Source organism: Pogona vitticeps, chromosome 5 (genome assembly GCF_051106095.1).
Source record: "Pogona vitticeps strain Pit_001003342236 chromosome 5, PviZW2.1, whole genome shotgun sequence".
Taxonomy (NCBI): domain Eukaryota; kingdom Metazoa; phylum Chordata; class Lepidosauria; order Squamata; family Agamidae; genus Pogona; species Pogona vitticeps.
Genome location: NC_135787.1, coordinates 4,359,446 through 4,382,416, shown reverse-complemented (window position 1 = coordinate 4,382,416; position 22,971 = coordinate 4,359,446). Strand labels below are relative to the sequence as shown.

General features: G+C 46.5%; 1 protein-coding gene across 2 annotated transcripts in view; it reads right to left on the bottom strand.

The window, feature by feature from the left end:
• Positions 1–22,971, bottom strand: part of DNAAF9 (dynein axonemal assembly factor 9) — a 92,170-nt gene continuing 69,199 nt past the window's right edge. For both annotated transcript variants that reach the window (XM_073002138.2, XM_073002140.2), the window contains exons 26-37: positions 21,747–21,835; positions 20,503–20,661; positions 18,712–18,837; positions 14,952–14,989; positions 14,171–14,306; positions 11,157–11,243; positions 10,063–10,169; positions 7,887–7,961; positions 6,269–6,477; positions 3,607–3,672; positions 2,025–2,118; positions 1–708 (exon numbers count right to left, since the gene is read on the bottom strand). In XM_073002138.2, coding sequence (XP_072858239.2) covers positions 596–708; positions 2,025–2,118; positions 3,607–3,672; positions 6,269–6,477; positions 7,887–7,961; positions 10,063–10,169; positions 11,157–11,243; positions 14,171–14,306; positions 14,952–14,989; positions 18,712–18,837; positions 20,503–20,661; positions 21,747–21,835 — 1,299 coding nt within the window. In that variant the 3' untranslated portion in view covers positions 1–595. The remainder of the gene's footprint in view (positions 709–2,024; positions 2,119–3,606; positions 3,673–6,268; positions 6,478–7,886; positions 7,962–10,062; positions 10,170–11,156; positions 11,244–14,170; positions 14,307–14,951; positions 14,990–18,711; positions 18,838–20,502; positions 20,662–21,746; positions 21,836–22,971) is intronic.

Here is a 22,971-nt window from a genome sequence, read left to right as displayed (position 1 = left end):
ATTTCTCGCTTTAGGAACACCTTCCAAAACCACCATGTTGGTCTGGAGAACGCTTCGAGAGCAAAACGTGTTCCCCCATTTCTTGCTTTAGGAGCATCTTCCAAAACCACCATGTTGGTCTGGAGTAGCAATGAAGAGTTTCCCATTTCTCGCTTAGGAACACCGGGGTTGCACGCTGACACGTAAGAACACAACAGTACTCAATATTTCCCCCCTTGCTAAAACTGAACATAAGGGTAACCTTGGGACAGCCAAAATGATCGTTCTTAGAACCAGATTTACAACCTAAGAAACACGCCTTTGTAAATCATTACAACAAGAAATCCCACGTATTTCCATTAGATGCAGAAGAATTCTAGGTCAATCAACGCAACGTTAATGTGGAAACGCACTGCTACTGAAATGCTATGATCATTATGAGAATGTTTTCAAGAGATGCAAAGCTTAAATGAATGGTGACTTAATACGAAATGGCTATCTGAAAGACATGATTTCATTTTTCCACACCCTTGTTAGCCAGGAAAGATAGTAAGTCATTCTTGGTTACTGCCATTTAAAATTTTTAACTTTTTAATTCTGCCGAAGGGTGCTTTCCTTAGGTCTTCTGCTCAAATAGGTCATGGTACTCTTGCTCCTCCAGTTCTCTGTTGTACTTTTCAATCTCTCGGTTCGCCTCTTCCAGGTAGTCATTCATGAACTGGTCCATTACTAATGTAAAACTAATAAGGAAAATAAATGCTTCTACATTGTGGAAGAGGCCCTAAGATAAGGTGGTTCCTAAAACCAGGGCAGCTTCAGGAAACTTCTAAAATATGGGCAAAGGGTGCACCCGATGCTGAAAATACAAATAAAACCAGACCCATACCATTAGAAATTTATCTTACACATCGCTCAGTGACAGAAAGAGCATCTCCGCAAGACTATGTCAAACCACAATTTCAGATCCACATTCTTTGGTTGTAGAAGCAGCCAGTTCAATGTCCTGCCTCTCCCATTAAAAGGACCACAGGGCAGATGATGGAGCAAAGACTAGTTCTCTGCCTGAGAGCCTGGAATGCTGCTGCCAGGCAATCAGTAGGCATCCTTCAGTCTCGAAAGACTATGGTAGCGTGCTCTGTATGGAGGACTTGGAACAGCGTCTAGTGTGGCTGAGGAGGCCAATTCGAGAGTTACAATCTCTTCCACACTGAAGACAAATCCAATCTGTCCCCTGTCCAGCTCCCTGGTTTTGCTTCCTTTGTGACTTCCTCTTTGCCTCGGCCTGCTGGACAAGGGTCTCTTCAAATTGGGAGAGGCCGTGATGTACTGCTGCTGCCAGGCAGAATATGCAACTTTGGACCAGATGTGGCCTAGCATATAAAGGCATTTTCCCTTTCTAATGTCGACTAGTGGTTCCACTCCACCGGAAACTCCAAGCACGGGTCTACCTCCGTTAGTATAAATTTCAGATGAAATTGCCACGGTGAGCAGGGGCATTTGCTGCCATGTGCTGAGTCACATGAACTATCTGCACCCACTTCTTGACTTGAGACAATTCACAGCAGAAATTTATGCTGATTCCGGCCAGTCGCAGGGCCGGCCTAAGATATTCTGGTTCTTTAGACACGATGGCACTCCTTCCGCCTACAGAAGCCACATGAACTGGCGCTCCACTTCTACATGGAAGCTGCAGGCTAATTTAGAGGACCCTGGGCCAGTTGTGTGACGGAAGGGAACAGCTGTGGGGTCCATGGAGAACAGGACTGCCCCCCACTGTCCATGCCCTTGCCCCGAATATCATCATTCCCTCTCAAAGCCTATGTAAGGAGGGCCCCACTTACAGTCCCTACCTGTGGCTAGTGAAAGGCAAACAGCACGGAGGAAGTCATAACGTGCAACACAGGGGCTTTTTTATAGGAAGGGGTAGCTTTCTGTCCCATGCCTGCCTGCCTGCCAAGAGTGTAGACCCAACCAGACAGAGAAGACCCACGACACGTACTGGGGCATCCTCAAGGGGCAGTTGCCCACATTAAAAGGTAGGATACATGGGTGATAATCCATTTTGTCTCCAAAGAAATTCACAAACTGTGTCCCGTTGTAGAAGTAGCCGGCGGGAAGGGGGTCCAAGTGGCGTTTCACCTGGATGGAAAGGAAAATATATTTCTCAGCATTGCTCCCTGCTTAAAGTACCTGTAATATGCATTCCTGTTTCGGGAGCCTGCATCAGAACTGCTGACGGGGCCGGTCTTTGCCTAGAAAAACCACAGGCAGCGAAGCAACGGTGCTCAGTGAAGGAAATCCTCTGCGGGGTTATTTTAAGACCGCTTCATTTGCTACGCTATTGTTTCTGTTCACCCATAACTTCCTCCTCACCGCACAGCCTCTTTTTTTAAAGCGGTGAAAGCCCTCCAAAGGACAAAAGCATTAAGACCATGGGGGAAAAAAAAGAGAACTTCCGATCATATGGGTGGTATGGAGAGATCCACCCACATTCTGGAAAATTCTCTCGGCAAGAAGCACTTATTCAGTGCTGCAGGGTTTGCATTAAGGTCTAAGGTGAAACTCTTGCTTAGGTTCTACAGTCCTAAGAGACCAAGAGAGGACACGGGGTCAATTCGTGCAAGTCTCAGGACACGTCAAGCCGGATCCAAACCCCCTCTTCCCTGATTTTCAATTGGATTCAGACTCAAATCTTCCTAAACCTAAAAGAGTCAAAGATCCATTTTTAAAAGCAAGTCTTTAAAACCAAAGGATGGCTGGAATCGCGCAGTTCTTGCTGCCCTCTGTGAGTTCAGTAGGGGTGAAGCCAGGAGCCAAGGAGCCTTGGGAAGGAGAGTGGTCCACAATCAAGGTGGCCGCACAGCGACTGCCCTGTCTCGCTTGTCCTCACCAACCGAGCCTCCTAGGGTGATGGGACTTCTGCTGTAGATCTCACAGTATAGGTGAGACCTCATTGCATGTGTAAAGGTAAAGGTTCCCCTTGACAATTTTTGTCCAGTCGTGTTCGACTCTAGGGGGCGGTGCTCATCCCCGTTTCCAAGCCATAGAGCCAGCATTTTGTCCGAAGACAATCTTCCGTGGTCACATGGCCAGCGCGACTTAGACACGGATCACTGTTACCTTCCCACCGAGGTGATCCCTATTTATCTACTCGCATTTGCATGCTTTCGAACCGCTAGGTTGGACGGAGCTGGGACAAGCGACGGGCGCTCACTCCGTCACGTGGATTCAATCTTACAGCTGAAGATCTACAGACCTTACAGCACAGAGGCTCCTGCGGTTTAACCCACACGCCACCACATCCCACCTATATTTCTGACTGTCCAATCATCTGCTAGCCATGCTGTCTAACTCTATCAGGAGTAGCAACCCAACTGGATAGATCAGGGTTTTAGGCATCTGGCTGCCAAGGTGATCCATTGGATCCTTTCCAGCTCTACAGTTCTAAGAGGACGCCAGTGATTATAAGACATCTAGAGACTGGAGGGGGCTGCCTGGCAACCATTAATGCCCCCTTCACTGCTCAGCCCTGCTCAATGATTCTGGGATAACACAGCCCATGAAGTGACACCCCTACCCGCAGGCAGGGAGAGAAGAAGACATCTTAGACAGGTGTGCAAGACTCACGTGAATGTTTTTAATTTCTTGCAAGGTCAGCATGCCCCGGGTTTTCAGCGCTTTTCTCTGCGGTTTCTGCATCAGGATGGAAAACACGGAAGAATCCCAATTACAACAAGAAGTGGAGTTAGGAGAAGTATTAGAAGCAGAATCAGTTCATTGCCTTGAGCACCGACAAGACGGCATGCTTAGAATAGACCACGAAGGGGATGGAAGTTGAAATAATGGCATACAATTTATAATTATCTCTCCAATTTTATTTGATAGCATTAATGGAAGAGATCCTCTGAGCTGATATGAAAATGACTGAATACTAAATGTGGGCCAATCAGCAATCTGTTACAGATGGAAACAGAAAAATGCCCCGGAACCTTTGGGAGAACAGCAGGTGCGGGAAGAGTTTACATGTTAAAATTTGCAAACTTAGTCTAAGTAGAAGTAGATAAAGGAATAAGTTGCACTGGGAAACTATCAAGCTTTGCTATGTTTTGGAAAAATAAGGTTGAGGATATGATATGTGCGTACAATCTATTGGGAACACTGCAAATTAAAGAGAAGAGAGACTGAATTACGTCTATTCATATTTATAAAAGCTTTCAATATTTGGAATAGTATATGCATTTATTTGCTATGATTTAAGATAATTACATTTCCCTTCTATCTGCAGACCTAACAGCTCCACCCGATCCCTGGGAGAACGATATGGGTCTCTGGACAATTTGATTAACCTGTCCTGGCTACCGATCTCCTGTTTCTTTTTTGGGGAGAAATTCTGCACTTCGCCCCAGTTTCTTGGAACAGGTTCAGACAAAATCGTATTTCAAAGAATTGAGACTTTCATTGCCACTAGAAGTCAGTGGTTCTTAAAGTGTGGGGCAGAAGCTTCAAGGGACAACGTGTTCATGATAGACTTGTTGCAGAACAAAAGCACATGCCATCCTTAGCCCAGATTAGAAAAGGATGATCCTTAATTAATGAAAGCATTTGAGTGTGTCAACGGGAAAGTCTCTCAGTTCCAGAAGTGAACAAACAACCTTGCTTGATTTGTGTGTTGACTGCTCTTCAGGAAGTCAACCCGGGCTTCCTTTGACGTCTGGCTTTGCAGACCCCAAGATCTTCCTCAGCTGCTTCTCTCCAACACAAATGTGCTTCCAGATACAATTGTGGGCTATGCAGAAAGCTTGTTTCTGCTCTCATTTTAACTGATGGGGAAAATGAAATTCAGAAGGCAGCTTCCAGGGCCTATATGACTGAACAGTGATTTGAATCCAGGACCGGCAGGCCAGACCCTGGTGCTCTCATAGGCTTGGACTTATATAAACCGATTTATTTAATACAGTATACTTCAAATCAAATGGAGGATGAAGTTTTAAACAGTTATTTTAAACAATGGCTCCTACTGAAGCACCTATTTGAAGCACCACCCTCCCCAAGGACCTGACATACATCAGGGGTACAGCAGTGAAGCTTTTAACTTGATTACGGTTCCAGATATTCATTTTCATGCAGCAAGAACTGACAAACCCTCATTATCTGAATCACATCTGCTCGACTGTGGCGTTGTCACAAAGGCTGTTTATGAATTTTCAAATGCTTTTCAGTTGTCATGCTTCTAAAGCAACTTTATCCTTTATGGGCAAACTGGGTTGATAGGCAGCCATATATTTATTTCGGGAAACTGCAGAGGATGGCTTAGATGGGGAAGATCCACCAAGGAAAGGGAGAGAGGAGGAATGGCTGGGCTTTGATCCAAACCGCCCCCTTTCCACAATGTCATTTAAAGCAAGGTATGTGGTAGAAGAGATGTTTACAGCACCAAGAACTAAGCAACCATAAGGATCAAGTATTTGTGTGATGCCTTTTGGTTGCATGATTACGGTATTTGCAAACCTCTGTTCCATCATGTATACTGAAGTATTTTATATGTTTAAAGAGTAATGTCTGTGTAATCCTCCCATGGAAGTGTTGACGTTCCATGAATATGCTTTAGGTTGTTTTTTTTTTAAATGATAAGAAGAGTCCCATATAACCACTGAAAACTCCTGCATTTGGAACTCAGCTTGTGAATTTACCTACACATGAACATTTCTGATAGGGTCCATGCTGTTCAACCTTCTCCTCACAGACAATACTTAGCTGCAACTTTCTGGGACCTAAGGTACCCATTCAGACTGGCATTGCTGAACTTTCTGGAGCCCAGGAAGATGCCAGGGACAGAAATGGGCACGAATCGCTGGCTCAGCAGTTTGGGTGGGAAACGAACCAAGCCGAACCGCCGCTTCGTGCCCATCTCTAGCCAGAAACCTATGCCTTGACGTCTGTGAAAAACATTCAAGGAGGGGATTGGACTCGATGGCCCCCTATGGTCTCTTCCAACTCTGAGATACTATGAGGGAACCAAGGGAAGCGTCTCCCTGAGGTAAAGTCTGGTCAGAGCTGGCAAAAAGTTCCTTTATTTTTTGGAGAGGGATGCCTAGAATTCCCAGACAGTGGAGCCATTGGTTCCTAGGAATTGTAGTCCAAACAGAAGAGGAACTTCTCCAACATCTAATCCTTGGGAAAGCAATGGCCAGACATGCCCACATCAACTCAAAACCTTACCACAACTAAGAGAGCCTTCGAACCAGAGAGGAAAGTGGAGTCCCAACAGATCTCAGTTCTGGGCACACACCTGCTTCGCTGTTTGTCTCAGCCAGTCCTTCATGTCACTTTCTTTGAGAGAGCAGCCAACGAACACCAGGTAGCATTCCTCAGGTCCGCCGTGTTCTTGGCTGTCGTTTCTTGAATCAGGAGGGGCCGGGGTCGGCCCTTCCTGAACAGGCACCAGGCTTAACGTGTTTGAAGCTGCGTTGTGGCAAACCTTGATCAGCCGATCGGAATCTGTTGGGGGAAAAGAAGGCGAGGAGACATTTAGCACAGCCCCGGGGCTGTCAGGAGGTGTCACTAGAAACCAAGGCCAAGATCACCCATCCTATGGCATTCCCAAGAGCTATATATGGGCTTGAAAGCAAACTGGGGATGGGGGGGGGGCAAATTGCCACATTTAAAATGTTCTGCTGGATGAGAGATTTATTGACATCCTGGAGTGCCAAAAAGACAAATCACTGGACATTAGATGAAATCAACAGTGAACTTTAATTTGCTGTGGAAATGACTAAAACGGGGCCATTAGCCTTTATACATGTCACAAGTAGGCAAGACTTGAAAAATTCAATAATGCTGGAAAACGCAGACGGTAGCAGGAAGAGTGGAAAACCAAATACAAGATGAATTGACCCAATGAAAGAAGCCACAGTCTTTAGTTTACAAGATCTGAGCAGAGGTGTTACTAACAGAATCCTTTGGAAGTCATTAATTGATAGGGAATTAAGTTGGAAGCACCTCAGAACAATAATAGGCACAGATACAGTGGTGCCACGTTTGATGAGGATAATTTGTTCCATTCAAATCACTGTTAAGCAAAATCCTCGTCAAGCGAAATTAATAAACCCATTGAAATGCATTGAAAACCGGTTCAATGCGTTCCAATGGGCGAAATACCTGCTCGTTTTGCAAAGATCCTCCATAAGGCGGCCATTTTCCAGTGCCTGTAAAGCGAGGAATCTGTCCTAAAGCACAGCGGGGAGCCATTTTGCACAGCGGCGGGGGGGGGGGGATTTTAGAGCCGCAGATCAGCTATTTTATAATCGTCGTCTAGCAAAAAATCGGTTCCCAAAGCAGGGAACTGATCATCGTTAAGCGAATTTCCCCATAGGAACATTGTTTTGCGATCACAAAAACTTCATCGTAAAGTGGTTTTGTCATTTAACGAGGTAATTGTTAAGCGAGGTACCACTGTATTTGTTAGTGTGAAGCTTGGAGACCATGACGAGGAGTCACCACTTCCCCCTTTTGTGGGAGGGAGTCTACCCCCAGTGGGAGCAGCTGATCAGAACACAGGATCCTTACCACAGCACAGGATTTCCAGAAAGTGGCCATCTGAAACCCCTTAATAATGTCCTTACTCCACAATTTGGAAAGGAACTTTCAAACCCTGTATATGACATGTGCCAGAAGGCCCACTTCATCTACTCAGATAACCTCTTTCTCTCTTTGACCTCTTTGCACCGACCTCCCCATTTTGAGAATTCAGTTTTCCGTACTATTCCTTTACCTGTAAGTGTCAAATGCATATAAACACATACTTGGTAGCTTCCCTGGGCATTTCATGCAACCGAAGCATGTGCCCCTTTTCTTTAGAGGGAGGGGGGGGGAAAAGATGGATCAAGAGGAGGGGGCTTTTCAATTACCTGCAAACTTCACTCTCCCAAAAATATGGTATATGTTTCCAGAGAAAGGGCTTGGCTTATTGGAGGACTTCATGGCTGAAAAGGCAAAACACACACATACATACACAGAATGACAATCTGATTCCTGGATTCCTGACATCCTGGAGCACCAGAAATACAAATAACTAGATATTAGATTAAATCAACACTGAACTTTTAGGCCTAGCTCTTAATAAGCTGCAAGGATCCCAAATATCAATCTGCGATACACATTTCACCCTAGAATTAATTCTGCACACGCTGCAATATATACTGCACTGCAAATGAAAGTTAAATGAAGGACTTCAGCATTACAAAAAGGACAATCCTCCTCAAGGTCTTAGCATATTGCATACTTTCAGGAGGGAAGAAACAGACGGGGTGTCCCCCCACCCTCAAAAAAAAAAAAACAAAAAAAACCTCTTGGAAGAGGAATCCTGTAGGACCAAATAAATTAGCAAAGTCACATGGATAAAGCAGAGACTTAATGCAAAGAGTACAGTAATGAATGTACAGCATCTCTACAGAGCTATTCTGCTGGAGATTTCATAGCTCGCCCACGCATTTGGCACAAGTGGTTCTACCACTAAGGATGCTGAAGAGAGATTTCAAAATATTCAGGCAACGGTTGCAAAAGGGTCCATTTATGTTTCCAAGGCATGTTGCTTCCAAGCTATACAAGATTTGTGATGCTGCCTGTTTTTTATTCGTTAAACCGAATATCAGCTCTCTTGCCTTCTCTCGCACCCACTCCCTGTCTCTCAACAAAGAAAATGTCCAACAAAATATCCCAAGGGAGTCGATTAAGGGCCAGCAAGTCTCTGGTTCAGATCTATCTTCTGCTATCAAACCACAGGGACAAATCATGTTCCTTAAGCCTTGTGTCTCTACCTGTGATATAAAGTTAATGCTGACTTACATGATGGGGTTGTTGCAAGGATGACAGGCATTAAGCCAACACTTTGAAGATTATAAAGCATGGAGAGAGGACAAAAAGACATTCACAACTAAAGCCAGAGCAGCAGGGAGTCTGTGTTGAAGAACAGAACAAAATCCTAGATTCAGGGCCAAGTGCCCATGTCTGTGAATCACAGGGGCCACAAAAATAATAATAATCCTAGTTTCAGTGCCATTAAAAGCCAGGTATTAGAACACGTATGCATTTATGTAAAGCAATTTGTCTTTCCTCTGCATTATTTTGTAGAATTTCTTCTACTGATTCAGGACCGGAAAGGAGGAGAAGGCGTGCCAGGGTTTGTACCCTGGCGGGATTCCTGTGTGGCTAGCAGGACCCCTCAGCACCAGTGCTTGCCTTCATCCAGGCCAGGTGAGTCAGGGAAGGAGGAGTTTTAGATTTCCTGCAATGTCCCAGGCCAGAGGAACATCCTATTTCGCTCATGCTGTTGTGAAGCGCTCAAGGCAGCCTGGTTGATCAATTCACCAGGAGCCTCCTAACCGCCCACCTGCTATGGGCCATCACATAGGAACCTACGGCTTTCAAGGTTCATGAGATATTTAAGCCGTGTTCCAATCCCGCCCCCGTGAGTTTCTGTAGCCAAGCGGGGATTCAAACCTGGGTTTCCTGAGTCCTAATCCATCACTCTTCCAAATCCGCGCCACTCCACTCCTAGAGGTGGATTGAGACCCGCTCTTATGTCTGGACTTGTCCACAAAAACTCACATTAAAATATAGCAGTTAATCTCTAAGGTGCCACTGTGTTTTTGTCTGTTACAATTTTATTTTTGCTTGATAGGCCGGCACAGACTAACAGGGTACCCTCTTCGAAAACGGCCACACACGGCCAGGTATCCACGAATCTTCCATGCAGTCCTGGAGGAAAGCTCATTAGGCCACTTAAAAAAAAAAAATAAAACCCTGCCTTTCTGGCATCTGGCAAACCCTCGCAAATTCTCTTTTGACAAACAGAAACCTTTCCCGTGGTTTAAAGAACATGTTTTGACCCTGAAACAGGATGCAGTTTTGTTTAATAGGATCTGTAAACAAATGAAAGTGTAAAACCCCCAAGCCCCCCCCCCAGGGATGCTGAAGCAGTTGGAGGAGGGACCCGGGAAGAAAATACCTGCTCGGCAAGTATGTCCAGAGATAAGAAAATCAACCTCCACGTTATTTGAAAAATTGCAGAATTGCTTTTTTTACCTTTACACTTGGCCACAAATCGTGTTTTTTCCAAAGGACGGTTAAACCACACACAGATCTGAACCATGGGAGGAAAGACTGAACCTGCTCTAAATTTACCATCAAACCTAGAGGGAGTGGGGGGGAAAAAAAAGAAAAGAAGGAGATGATCACTCCGTTAGATTCAGGTTAATCTCACCCCACTGTTTTGATGGTGATGATGATGTAATACATTAGACTTCGCCTGTTCTACCTCAAAAGGTGTATAACATTTTTTTCTATAGCAGTGGAGAGGGACGTGGTAGCGCTGTGGGCTAAACCACAGAAGCCTGTGCTGCAGGGTCAGAAGACCAGCAGTCGTAAGATCGAATCCACGCGACGGAGGGAGCTCCCGTCGCTTGTCCCAGCTCCCGCCAACCTAGCGGTTCGAAAGCATGCAAATGCGAGTAGATAAATAGGGACCACTTCGGTGGGAAGGTAACAGCGTTCCGTGTCTAAGTCGCACTGGCCATGTGACCACGGAAGATTGTCTTCGGACAAAACGCTGGCTCTATGGCTTGGAAACGGGGATGAGCACTGCCCCCTAGAGTCGAACACGACTGGACAAAAATTGTCAAGGGGAACCTTTACCTTTACCTTTTTTTATAGCAGTGGAGAGCACTTTGTGGCCTTGATCTGGAAGTGGATTAAACGTAACAAAATCTTTCTGAATTTGCTTCTTTTCGTTTGCAAGAGTACCAAATCTTTCTAGTTCTTCACTAAACTCTCGCAAAGTGTTGTTCACTTTAAGCTTCAAGTATGCTGAACTGAATTTTGCAAACTGAATGTTAAAGCGGAATACCTGGGATTATTAACACAATTGCTTGTTATATCTTATTCTTTTATCTGGACTTGTACAGAACTCTGGTCTCCACACGAAGAATTCTTTAAAAGTATTTTATTATCATGGATAACGGAGTGAGGTAACGGAATGCATTTTTCTAGGAATCTAACACAGCATTTAATGAACAAAGTGATTTAGAAGTTAAATGAATAAATGAATAACAGTGTTTAATGGAATTCATGCTTATTAAAAGCAATTGCACTTGTAGGTTTTGCCAAAAGGAAATACTTGCCAGCCAGGATACATTAAATAACGAGTTGTCAGCATCTGCGGGTTTGAAAAGCTGTTTTCAGAGAGGATTAGTTCAATGTCTTCATTCCTACGGGGAGAAAGATCAAAGTATTATCGGCCAAAAAAACCAAAACAAAACAAAAAACCAGCTTCTAGGCTGACTTTCATATTAAACAGTTGCAATGATCTGAGTCATCCATGGAGGAAGCGAGGAACTGAAACTGGCTCTCCCTTTTCTTCTCTGAGTTAGTGTACCTTGGTGGTCTCTGACTTGCTATTTTGAAGCTGCTGCAGGAAGAAATTATAGGAGAAATTCGTCAGGTCTGAACTGAACTGCAGAAGTTCAGACCTGGTGAACTGATAAATGAGCTGAAATATATGTGCTCTGAAATGCACACTTTTCCTTCAGCATTTTGTTATCTGCTAACACAGCTCAAAAATGAGCCTACCATAGAAAAGCCAGGCACAAGAATATTTTGCATTAGGGGAACTACTCTAGTTAAGACAAGCATTGGATTTAGGTCAAAGAGGGTACACAAAATTAGAAAAACACAGTGTGGGTGGGGAAGCACAGAATGCAAATATGTTTCTGGGTGGTTTGGGGGCAGGCAATGTTTCCTGTGTTTGCAATCTGGTGGAAACAGCAAAATGAACTCCTAGTTTGGGGAGGGGGAGATTAGCACAACCAACAGCGGTAAATTTGGGCATCCCTAGCCACAAAGTGGCTGTCCAACGAGGCCTTAGAAATAGCAGAGAGGAGAAGGGAAACAAAATGCAAGGGAGATAGGGAAAGTTACAGAAAATTGAATGCAGACTTCCAAAGAATAGCAAGGAGAGACAAGAGGGCCTTCTTAAATGAACAATGTAAAGCAATAGAGGAAAATAATAGAAAAGGAAAAACCAGAGATCTGTTCAGGAAAATTGGAGATATTAGAGGAACATTTTGTGCAAAGATAGATATGATAAAAGACAATGGGAGGGACCTAACAGAAGCAGAAGACATCAAGAAGAGGTGGCAAGAATACACAGAGGAATTATACCAGAAAGATTTGGATATCCCGGACAACCCAGATAATGTGCTTGCTGACCTTGAGCCAGACATCCTGAAGAGTGAAGTCAAGTGGGCCTTAGAAAGCTTGGCTAACAACAAGGCCAGTGGAGGGGATGGCATTCCGGTTGAACTATTTAAAATCTTAAAAGATGACGCTGTTAAGGTGCTACATTCAATATGCCAGCAAGTTTGGAAAACTCAACAGTGGCCAGAGGACTGGAAAAGATCAGTCTACATCCCAATCCCAAAGAAAGGCAGTGCCAAAGAATGCTCCAACTACCGCACAATTGCACTCATTTCACACGCTAGCAAGGTTATGCTCAAAATCCTCCAAGGTAGGCTTCAGCAGTATGTGGACCGAGAACTCCCGGAAATACAAGCTGGATTCTGAAGGGGCAGAGGAACTAGAGACCAAATTGAAAACATGCGCTGGATTATGGAGAAAGCCAGAGAGTTCCAGAAAAACATCTATTTCTGCTTCATCGACTATGCAAAAGCCTTTGACTGTGTGGACCACAGCAAACTATAGCAAGTCCTTAAAGAAATGGGAGTGCCTGACCACCTTATCTATCTCCTGAGAAACCTATACATGGGACAGGAAGCAACAGTTAGAACTGGCTATGGAACAACTGATTGGTTCAAAATTGAGAAAGGATTACGACAAGGCTGTATATTGTCCCCCCGCTTATTCAACTTATATGCAGAATACATCACGCGAAAGGCTGGACTGGAGGAATCCCAAGACGGAATTAAGATTGCCGGAAGAAATATCAACAAACTCCGATATGCAGATGATACCACTCTGATGGCAGAAAGTGAGGAGGAATTAAAGAACCTTGCAATGAGGGTGAAAGAGGAGAGTGCAAAAAACCGTCTGAAGCTCAACATCAAAACAACCAAGATCATGGGCACTAGTCCCATCACCTCCTGGGAAATAGAAGGGGAATATATGGAGGCAATGACAGATTTTACTTTCTTGGGCTCCATGATCATTGCAGATGGAGACAGCAGCCACGAAATTAAAAGACGCCTGCTTCTTGGGAGGAAAGCAATGACAAACCTTGACAGCATCCTAAAAAGCAGAGACATCACCTTGCCAACAAAAGTCCACATAGTCAAAGCCATGGTTTTCCCTGTAGCGATGTATGGAAATGAGAGCTGGACCATAAAGAAAGCTGACTGCCGAAGAATGGATGTTTTGAATTGTGGTGCTGGAGGAGGCTCTTGAGAGGCCCCTGGACTGCAAGGAGAACAAACCTATCCATTCTGAAGGAAATCAACCCTAAGTGCTCACTGGAAGGACAGATCCTGAAGCTGAGACTCCAATCCTTTGGCCATCTCATGAGAAGACTCGACTCCTTGGAAAAGACCTTGATGTTAGGAAAGTGTGAAGGCAAGAGGAGAAGGGAGATGGCTGGACAGTGTCATCGAAGCTACCAGAATGAATTTGACACAACTTTGGGAGCCAGTGGAAGATAGGAGGGCCTGGTGTGCTCTGGTCCATGGGGTCACGAAGAGTCGGAAATGACTAAACAACAAAACAAGCCACCGGTACTGTTTTTCTTCTAGTTCTCATAAATCATCTGGAGACATAGTCTGCTCTCCAAAGTCTAGGCTTCATCTTCTTCCTCCGGATCCAAAACATGCTTAAGGGCATTTTTCCTCAGTCCTGCAAAGAAAGGTTGATAGCATCTTCCGACTGTTTCAATGCTCCAGCGTATCAGCCGGATGGAACGCCCTTGGTGAATTGCAAACTGAAAACACCTGATAAGGGATGAGGGATGGACCGTGGGGAAATGGTCAACAAAGCATCAGTGGCTGAGGTGTTGTAGCCACAGAGAGGCAGCCAGGACAGAGTAAATGAATATTTGTCTGTCTCTTTATTTGTAAAAATAAACCTCGACTCTTTTGACCCTCCCACATGCCAGCGAGATAGAGAAGACTCAAGAAACCTTTGTTGTTACCTTGTCACGACCCCGTTTTCGGCCAGGATAAATGAGACGCCAGGGTTTGCCGCTCGGATGAGGTTCTGAAGCTGAATGAGAAGTGGGTTCCTCTGTTCAGAGGTATGGCTTGTGAAGGCCACGTTGCTCACTAAACCTGCAGAAGGAAATCGGCCAACCATGTAAAGGAAAACATTGGCATGTGGCTGGCCCTCTCTTTGGAAGCTGTGATCTAGGGGAGAGATGGGTGATCTGCAAGCATCTTCTGGCATTTGTTCCCTTCCCTGTGGGCCTCTGGATTAGGCCAGGAGGCAGAGGTGTACAAACAACAACTTGCTCAACTCATTTCCATCTGGCGAAATCACCTGTACAGCAGTTGGGGCACAACTCCAGTCGTCTGCCTCTGCCTTGGCCAACCACCATCCGATTTTCAACTGGCTGTCAACAGTACAGACCTTCCTCCCCTTGTAGGACACTATTAAATCACCCTCTGCTTTGCTGCCCAGTTGCTGCCTTTTCAGAGAATTATTCTCTTTTTTTTCTGTCTGGTTATGGTGTGGTTCCCCCCCCCCCAAAAATCTGGTTGGGGATCTAGTTTGGGAGCCATGAGTGGATTTCCAATCTGTCTGTCCTGTATAAGCTCAATGACATCTTGATGTAATAGATGTGACTATCAGGAAGCCTGAGGCACCAAGGAGATTTTTTTAAAGAAAATAGGAATATCTTATCATTTTTGCAACTTCAAGGGTTAAAGGCTCCCCTCTTAGTTTCCACAATAAAAATTTTTAAGGACATCATTTACCTTGTGAACACTGGTCCAGGAACTTGGGAAAAAGGAACCTGCAAAATGCAAGGCACAAACACACAAATCTTAGTGTTAAGGATGTCAGAAGATCAGGCAGATGTTGCCTGCTGGAATTCCAAGCTTACAGGCATAAATTAAGCCCAAGATTATCCACCTTGGTGGTTCCCACCCTTGGGTCACCCGGGTGTTCCTGGACTAAAACACCTAGAAGCCTTCACCACCAGCTGTGCTGGCCAGGATGTCTGGAAGTTGTAGTCCAAGAACATCTGGAAACCCAAGGTTGGGAACCCCCCGTCTATCTCTACTGATGTGAACATTCCAAGGCCTCTAACCATGTTACTTACTCTTGAGCTGCCAGGGATCAACACTGGGCCCTTCCTTATGCAAAACAGGTGTCCTGCCTAACCTACGCATCTCAGGTTGTCCATTCTAGGGCTGTCGATCTGCAGATCAGTTCTAAGCACACATTCCCCCCCCCCTCCATGAATGCCAAAAAACTGCCCAAGTATCAAACATTATGGTCTCTGGCTGCCTCCAGTGGCCACCTCTGGTAAAATACACCCTAGAACTACATATAAACTTATACTTCTGTTTTTGTATTTTCAGGTGGCGGATAAGTGAATCAGTGGATAGTGATTCCGCGGATGGGGGGGGGGGTTCCTACTGTACAGACACAGTCTCTTTCCCTCGCTCCAAAAGTGGGTGAAATCTGAACCAAAGCTTAAAGCTCAGGACACATTCTGTAACCAAGTGGTTATACTGTACTCCCAATTATAATGTAAATTATCTGGAAGAGCTATTAGAGGGCAGGCAAGTCCTTTTCTATGGCGGCCGTGTCAAGCAGTGGTTTTCTTGAAACCCAACAGCAACATAGCTCAGAAGCGCCTCCTTCCTGCCTGAGAAGTCCACTGTTCTTAGGCAAGGCAAACGATCCTGTAACCTCCTCTTCTAAACAAGTCTGACCCAGAAAACAACGCAGGCCCAGCTGTGCGTTGATGCAAAAAGACATTAATTTTGATGAGGTCTAAACAAGAGCTGTTTCTCTGCTGGACCGTGCCCAGAGGCTGCTCCAGTCTTCGCTCTCTTCTGGCTCCTGGCCTTTAAGCAACCGTCTCTGCTCTGTTGATCATTTTGTTTCCCGTCCTGCTGAATTATCAGAAACAAGCCGGCACTCCAGCAAGGCACAAGCGCTCAGCACCCGCTCAGTTGCTGAACATCTTTTCAAAGACCTCTGGCTGGGACCGGCTTCATTCACAAGGCAGCGTTATGCGCCCCATGTCCTTCCATTCCCCACTTCTTTCCCTACTTCACACATTACTTCTGCTTTGACGTGTTGTACAGAGGTGGTGGCCTGACTATGCAAAAGCCTTTGACTGTGTGGACCACAACAGACTATGGCAAGTCCTTAAAGAAATGGGAGTGCCTCACCACCTTATCCATCTCCTGAGAAATCAATACGTGGAACAGGAAGCAACAGTTAGAACTGGATATGGAACAACTGATTGGTTCAAAATTGGGAAAGGAGTACGACAAGGCTGTATATTGTCCCCCCGCTTATTCAACTTATATGCAGAATACATCACGCGAAAGGCTGGACTGGAGGAATCCCAAGCCGGAATTAAGATTGCCGGAAGAAATATCAACAACCTTAGATATGCAGGTGATACCACTCTGATGGCAGAAAGTGAGGACAAATTAAGGAACCTCTTAATGAGGATGAAAGAGGAGAGTACAAAAAACCGTCTGAAGCTGAACATCAAAAAAACTAAGATCATGGCCACTGGTCCCATCACCTCCTGGCAAATAGAAGGGGAAGATATGGAGGCAGTGTCAGATTTTACTTTCTTGGGCTTCATGATTATTGCAGATGGTGGCAGCAGCCATGAAATTAAAAGACGCCTGCTTCTTGGGAGGAAAGCGATGAGAAGCCTAGACAGCATCTTAAAAAACAGAGACATCACCTTCCCAACAAAGGTCCGCATAGTCAAAGCTATGGATTGTCCAGTAGTGATGTATGGAAGTGAGAGCTGGACCATAAAGAAGGCTGACCGCTGAAGAATTGATGCTTTTGAAATTGTGGTGCTGGAGGAGACTCTTGAGAGTCCCTTGGACTGCAAGGAGATCAAACCTATCCATTCTAAAGGAAATCAACCCTGAGTGCTCAGTGGAAGGACAGATCCTGAAGCTGAGGCTCCAATCCTTTGGCCATCTCATGAGAAGAGAAGACTCCCTGGAAAAGACCCTGGTGTTGGGAAAGTGTGAGGGCAAAAGGAGAAGGGGACAGCAGAAGATGTGATGGTTGGACAGCATCATCGAAGCAACCAGCATTATTTTGACTGAACTCCGGGAGGCAGTGGAAGACAGGAGGGCCTGGCGTGCTCTGGTCCATGGGGTCCCGTAGAGTCGGACACGACTTAAGGACTAAACCACAACAAAGAGGTGGCCAGAGATGTAAATGACTCCACCCACTCCAGGGTTTTAGGAGGCAATGCAAGACCCGGTTGTTTCCTCAAGCCTTCCAATAGTTTGCTCCTAATAAATAAATAGATATGTAAGTAACTTCTACTGAGCCGCTTGGAAGACCTTTGGTAAAGCGCAAGGACTCCTCTGGCCACTTCCCAGCCAACGTCTCAGAAGCAGCTCCCGTGGTGTTCGCTGCTTTTTGGAAGGCCTCCTCTCTAGAGGCTAAAGGGTGGGGTGGGGGGGTGAGAGCACAACTCACAGGAAGCACCACAACCACTTCCCTTTTTTGCATGTTAACAGCACATTTCAAATACTCGGAAGGCAGTCCTACAGAGGAGGGGCGGGATCTGCTCTTGATCATCCCAGAATACAAGGCATGTGATCGTCGCCCCAGTGACAGGAAGCCAGATTCAGGCTGAATGTCAGGGAAAAACTTCTGAACTGTTGGAGCAGTATGACAATGGGACCCATGACCTCAGGGGGTGGTGGTGAGTGCTCCAACACTGGAAGGCCTTTAATAGACCACCCTCCGTCTGATCTGCTTTGGTTTGGATTCCTGCCTTGAGCAGGGGGTTGGACCCGATGGCCTTAAGAGGCCCTCTTCCGACTCCATGATTCTCACAGGAAGCAGAGCCAGAGAGATCCCTGGTCCAGGTGAATAAAAGGAAGTGGTCTGCAGATGTGCGTTTCGGGGTGGGGGGGGAGGTACTCCCAGAATTCTGCCAGGGGAATTCTTGGGAGTAATCCGGGAGTTGGAGCCTAAAAGTAAATTAAGAGTGAACAGCCCATCCCTCCAAAAATCATCCTTCAGACAACCATCTTGTCTGCATAGCCTCCTGCAATCAGCTTCACTTCTTAGTAATTTCTCTCCCCGACCCTCTCTCTCTCTCTCTCTCTCTCTGCCAAGGTCAGCAGCTGGAAGAGGCACATCTAAACACCTACACAACATACTGCTGTACTGCTATTTAAAGCATCTGGTTAGGAGACGATCAACGCTGACAGCCTATGAGTCCGGCTTTAGCGCTTCATGTTGTAGCTTGTGCCCTTTGAGACACCCCACCACCACCAAGCTGCAGTATCTAAAATTGGGAAGGACAGATCTGTTGATCATCCTTCCTACTTTCCGGCTAACTCATGAAGCAAAACAGGGAGATTTAGAATCCCTCCACTCTAGATTTTTTTTAAAAAAATTCCAACCTGGATGGAGAGAATCCTTTATTTCACAGGCCGAACAACATGAATCTGCATGGAGAAGAAGCTGCTGCCCAGTTAGGATTGGACTCCGAAAACGTACCTGTGCCCCATATAGCAACTAAGTGGTTCAACGCAAGTCGTAACTGCTCCGATGATAAAAGAGGCCTTCACGTCCGCATCGGGGTGAGTCTGAAGAGCCTGCACAACGTCAATGACATCCGTGTATCTGCGGGGAACACAAAGCAAAGCGTTGCAAAATGACACGGCAACGCAAAAGCATGCTCTTGCTAACAAATGAGAGAGGGCAGGCTTGCAGGTGGCTGCGGTACAATTCTGAAAAAGGACTCGTCCAGCAGAGAAATCGGGCGCGGTTTGTGGCTCCCTAGATCCAGCTGAGAAACATTTGGTAAAAAGTGTATTTTTGGGGGCTCTCAAGAACCGTGATTTCAAGGGACCAAAGCAAGGAAACCCTAGATACCTCCCAGAGCATTCCTTTGGCACAGGCTGGGATGGGGCCAGGCCTTCCTCCGGTACGGAAGCAGACGCTGTATAACCTGCCCCTGAGCATCTACAGGGCTGCCCTGCCTGGAGAACGGCTTCAAGACAGGAGGCTGGAGCAGCCCAGGAGAGCTTCTATAACCTACAGTCTTCAGAACAGCTCAGGGGTTTAGGGGGTCTCTGGCTCGGGAGCCAGAGGTTGGGAGTTCGATTCCCCCCTCCCCCCAGTGTGCCTCTCTGAAAGGGGCTTGGCTTGACGATCCAGAAGGGCAATCGAATTGCAGAACCACTTAAGGCTGTTCCAGCAGGTGGTTCAGGAAAGGGTGGACCTGACAGCAAGACTTGGGGGGGGAGCAGTGGGAGAAAGAACAAAGTGACCCGCATGCCCCTCTCCTGTGGCTGGAATGTGGGATCACCCAATAAAGTGGCGAGGCAGCATGTTTACGACTGAAACAAGGCTTTAGTTCGGCAGACAAACCATATTTAACGTCTGGAATTCATTCCACATGAAGACGGGCAGATGTTTTCAGCTGTCCAAACTAGGGGCCAATAACAACCACTGGATAAATTCAAATTCCAAGAGGAAAGAGCTACCAATACTTTTTATTTTTTGTTGCAAGAGAACAGCAGAATCTTTGTGTGTTCAGAAGCCAAAACAACAACAACCCACATTTGAATGCCTGCCCACACAGCAGGGGAGGGAAGGGGCCTCAAAGGTCAGCTTGCAGAACTTCCCGGCGGTGCCTGTCTTGCTGAAGGCTTGCAAGAGGTTCCTCGACTAGAGCAATCCTTGGCCTCAAAACAGCAGGGCTCCTGAGATGACCTCAAGGTGTTCTTCCCACAGATGCCAAGCAGGGAGAGCTGGTGAGCGGAGGCGAAGGAGCACGGAGAGGAGGAGAACACGAGGGGGGGTTTTGAAAGACAAGCCCGCTCTTTGGGAGACGAGCACAGCTATTAGGTGTGGGTGACCTTCCCCCCCAGCGCAGCCACGAAAGCGGGTGAGGGAGGACTAAGGAGAAGAGGTCCTTGGTGGAGGCCATGACTCCACAAGGGTCTCATCCACTGACCAAGCTACGTCCAGACACTGGCATGGCGTCGCAACCAAGAAAAGCAAAAGGCTGTGCGTTGGCCGGGCTTCCCCGTTTTCCGACGTAACTCTTTCATTCACGGAATGTCCCAGGCTGTTGCTGAAAAAGCGAGACTTTTGCGGAGGACCTTTAACATTGCTTGCTTTCTATCTAACAAAACTGGTTCTCAAGAGTGCACAACTGCGAATTTATTCAGCATTTAACTCCAGATAAGGAGCCTAACATAGGCGGTCTGAGCAAACTGCCGGTGATGGATTTCCAGCAAAAGTCCACACACACCCTTAAATCAGCGAGGATTTTCTTACCCTTGCAGAACCAGCAGCAGTCTCATTTTCTTCTTCTTATAAGCTGTGAGCCGGGCAGCGCGGTTATGCTGGGATTCAAGCACACTCGACAGGTACTTCTGGAAGTGACCTGCGCTGAAACATTCAGGGCTGTCCATGGTTTGGCGATAAACCAGCCACCTAGAACATTATCATGAACAGAATGAAGTTAGATCACCGATCGCTTTCTTTGCCAAAACACCAGTTCTTTAAAAAGCCAGAACGGCACTTTGTCCGCCTCAGGTTTGTTTGGTCTGTCTCTCTTCCAGCCCTTTTGGTCATGTGCGGCGCCTTGAAGCAGGGACGCGGTGGCACTGCGGGTTAAACCACAGAAGCCTCTGTGCTGCAAGGTCAGAAGACCCGCTGCTGTAAGATCAGATCCATGAGATGGAGTGAGCTCTCATCGCTTGTCCCAGCTCCTGCCAACCTAGCAGTTCGAAAGCATGTAAATGCAAGTAGATAAATAGGTACCACCACGGTGGGAAGGTAACAGCGTTCCAGGTCTATGTTGTGCTGGCCACGTGGCCATGGAAACTGTCTTCAGACAAACACTGGCTCTATGGGTTGGAAACGGAGATGAGCACCGCACCCTAGAATCGGACACGACTGGACTAAATGTCAAGGGGAACCTTTACCTTTACCTAGGGCCTTGAAGAGCCCAGAAAACTGGCTTCCAGACCTGCCAAATTGGTATCGTCCTGTTTGATATGGCTTCCAGCGCTCCCAACCTCCAGCTCCATCCCCTGAAACCAGGAATATGAAAACCGATCCTGCTTTGGGAGCGGCCCTTGGCGACTTCAATGCTGAAATAATTCACCCCTGTTCAAATGGACGAAGCCAGGTGGCAAACCAGCAGGACTGCCTCGAGAACCGGCCCTCAGGCTGAGGCCTGCTGGGGTCCCTGACAGATCTGAAGGCTCTTGGGGCTACCTGTCCAAAAGGACTGGACACCCATTGCACCCCTCATTCTTCTCTGGCAAAGGCAAAGGAAGGCAGAAGCAGCAGAGAGCAAACACAGGGAGGTGACAAACGGGAGCTGTCCTTTATGTCCTATTTCCCCGCTAATGAATTTCTATATTTGAAGCAAAGCAAAAAGTGAAGGATAAAAAGCGTGTTGACAAATACACACTCGACCGCTAAAATATTAAGCCTGGCCAAGGCTCAGTTCAGAGAGTCATTGCTAAAATACAGTGCAATGCAATTTTTTAAAAAAAGCCTCTACTAACCTTCCATATTCTTTGTTGAAAGTGACTAGGAAAGAGGATAGCTCAGTTGAGTGACATCCTGGAAGACCCGTTAAGATAGTGATTACCACCTGAAAAGAAGGAGGAGGAGTCAGATTACCTTCAGACTCCTACTATGGCCCAGACCATAATATAGAGACAACAGCACAGAGTCTCTAGTGCCTGGCAACCGACAGATGCCTTAGAGCAGAGGTCATCAACCCCCAATCCGTGGCCCAGTGCCAGTCCATGGCCTGAGCTGGACCGGGCCGCAGAGACAGACCTCTCGCCCCCTCCTGCATGCACTCCTCACCCCACAGCTGCTTTGCGCATGCACGCACCAGCCAGAATGCTCCCCCACCCCTTCACACATGCACCCAAGCACCTGCGTGAAGGGGTGGGGGAGCATGCGTGCTCCACCGCTTCACGCATGCATCCGAGAGTACGAGTGGGGTGCGTGTGTCTTCCTCAGAGGCTCAGTTGGTCCCAAAAAGGTTGGGGACCGCTGCCTTAGAGCAAAGACATTTCCCAGCAACATGAGGCTCTAGTGAACGGTGGGTGTCATACATTTGTTTTTCCGCTGAATTTTCTATCTCTGCATTTTCCTAGACCTCACAGTAAATTGCTGGCAATTCAACTACCTTAAAACCGTCTTCCCATTTAAAAACAAAGTGGCTGAGAAGAAGTTAAGATGAATCCTTAAAGGGTCTCTATAATCTCTTATGACTAATTGCTTGTAACACCCAGCTTGGACAGTCCTGTATGGCCTTTGGGCTTCCTGGATCAAGAAGGCCCAAATACATCTGTATCCAGAAACCCCCTTGAGTAGAGAGAACGGGTGGCTTCGTGCAGACAACACGCCCTCTCTCAGGAAGGACAGCCGTCCCTCCTGATCTCTGCCCAATACACAGGATGTCTTCTTAAAAGGTACGAGAACAATGCTCCTGGTCCAGCAGAGTATGGAGATGTGGGATACCCGGCTGTGAAACTGAAGACTTCTAACTCGCTTCACCACAGTCGCTTTAGTGTCCACAGTTTTCCAGTTGTATTATTATTATTTTTTAAGATTGTGCCTAGATGTCTCTCAGCAAGAAGGACAATCAAGGAAAAACACGGCAGGTTCTTTACCAGCTCCACACCTTTACAGAGCAGGTTCTTAGCCTCACTCTTGGTCTGCACGCAAACCTGAGATGACACTGGCCTTGTTCCTGACCCACCAAGTTTCCAA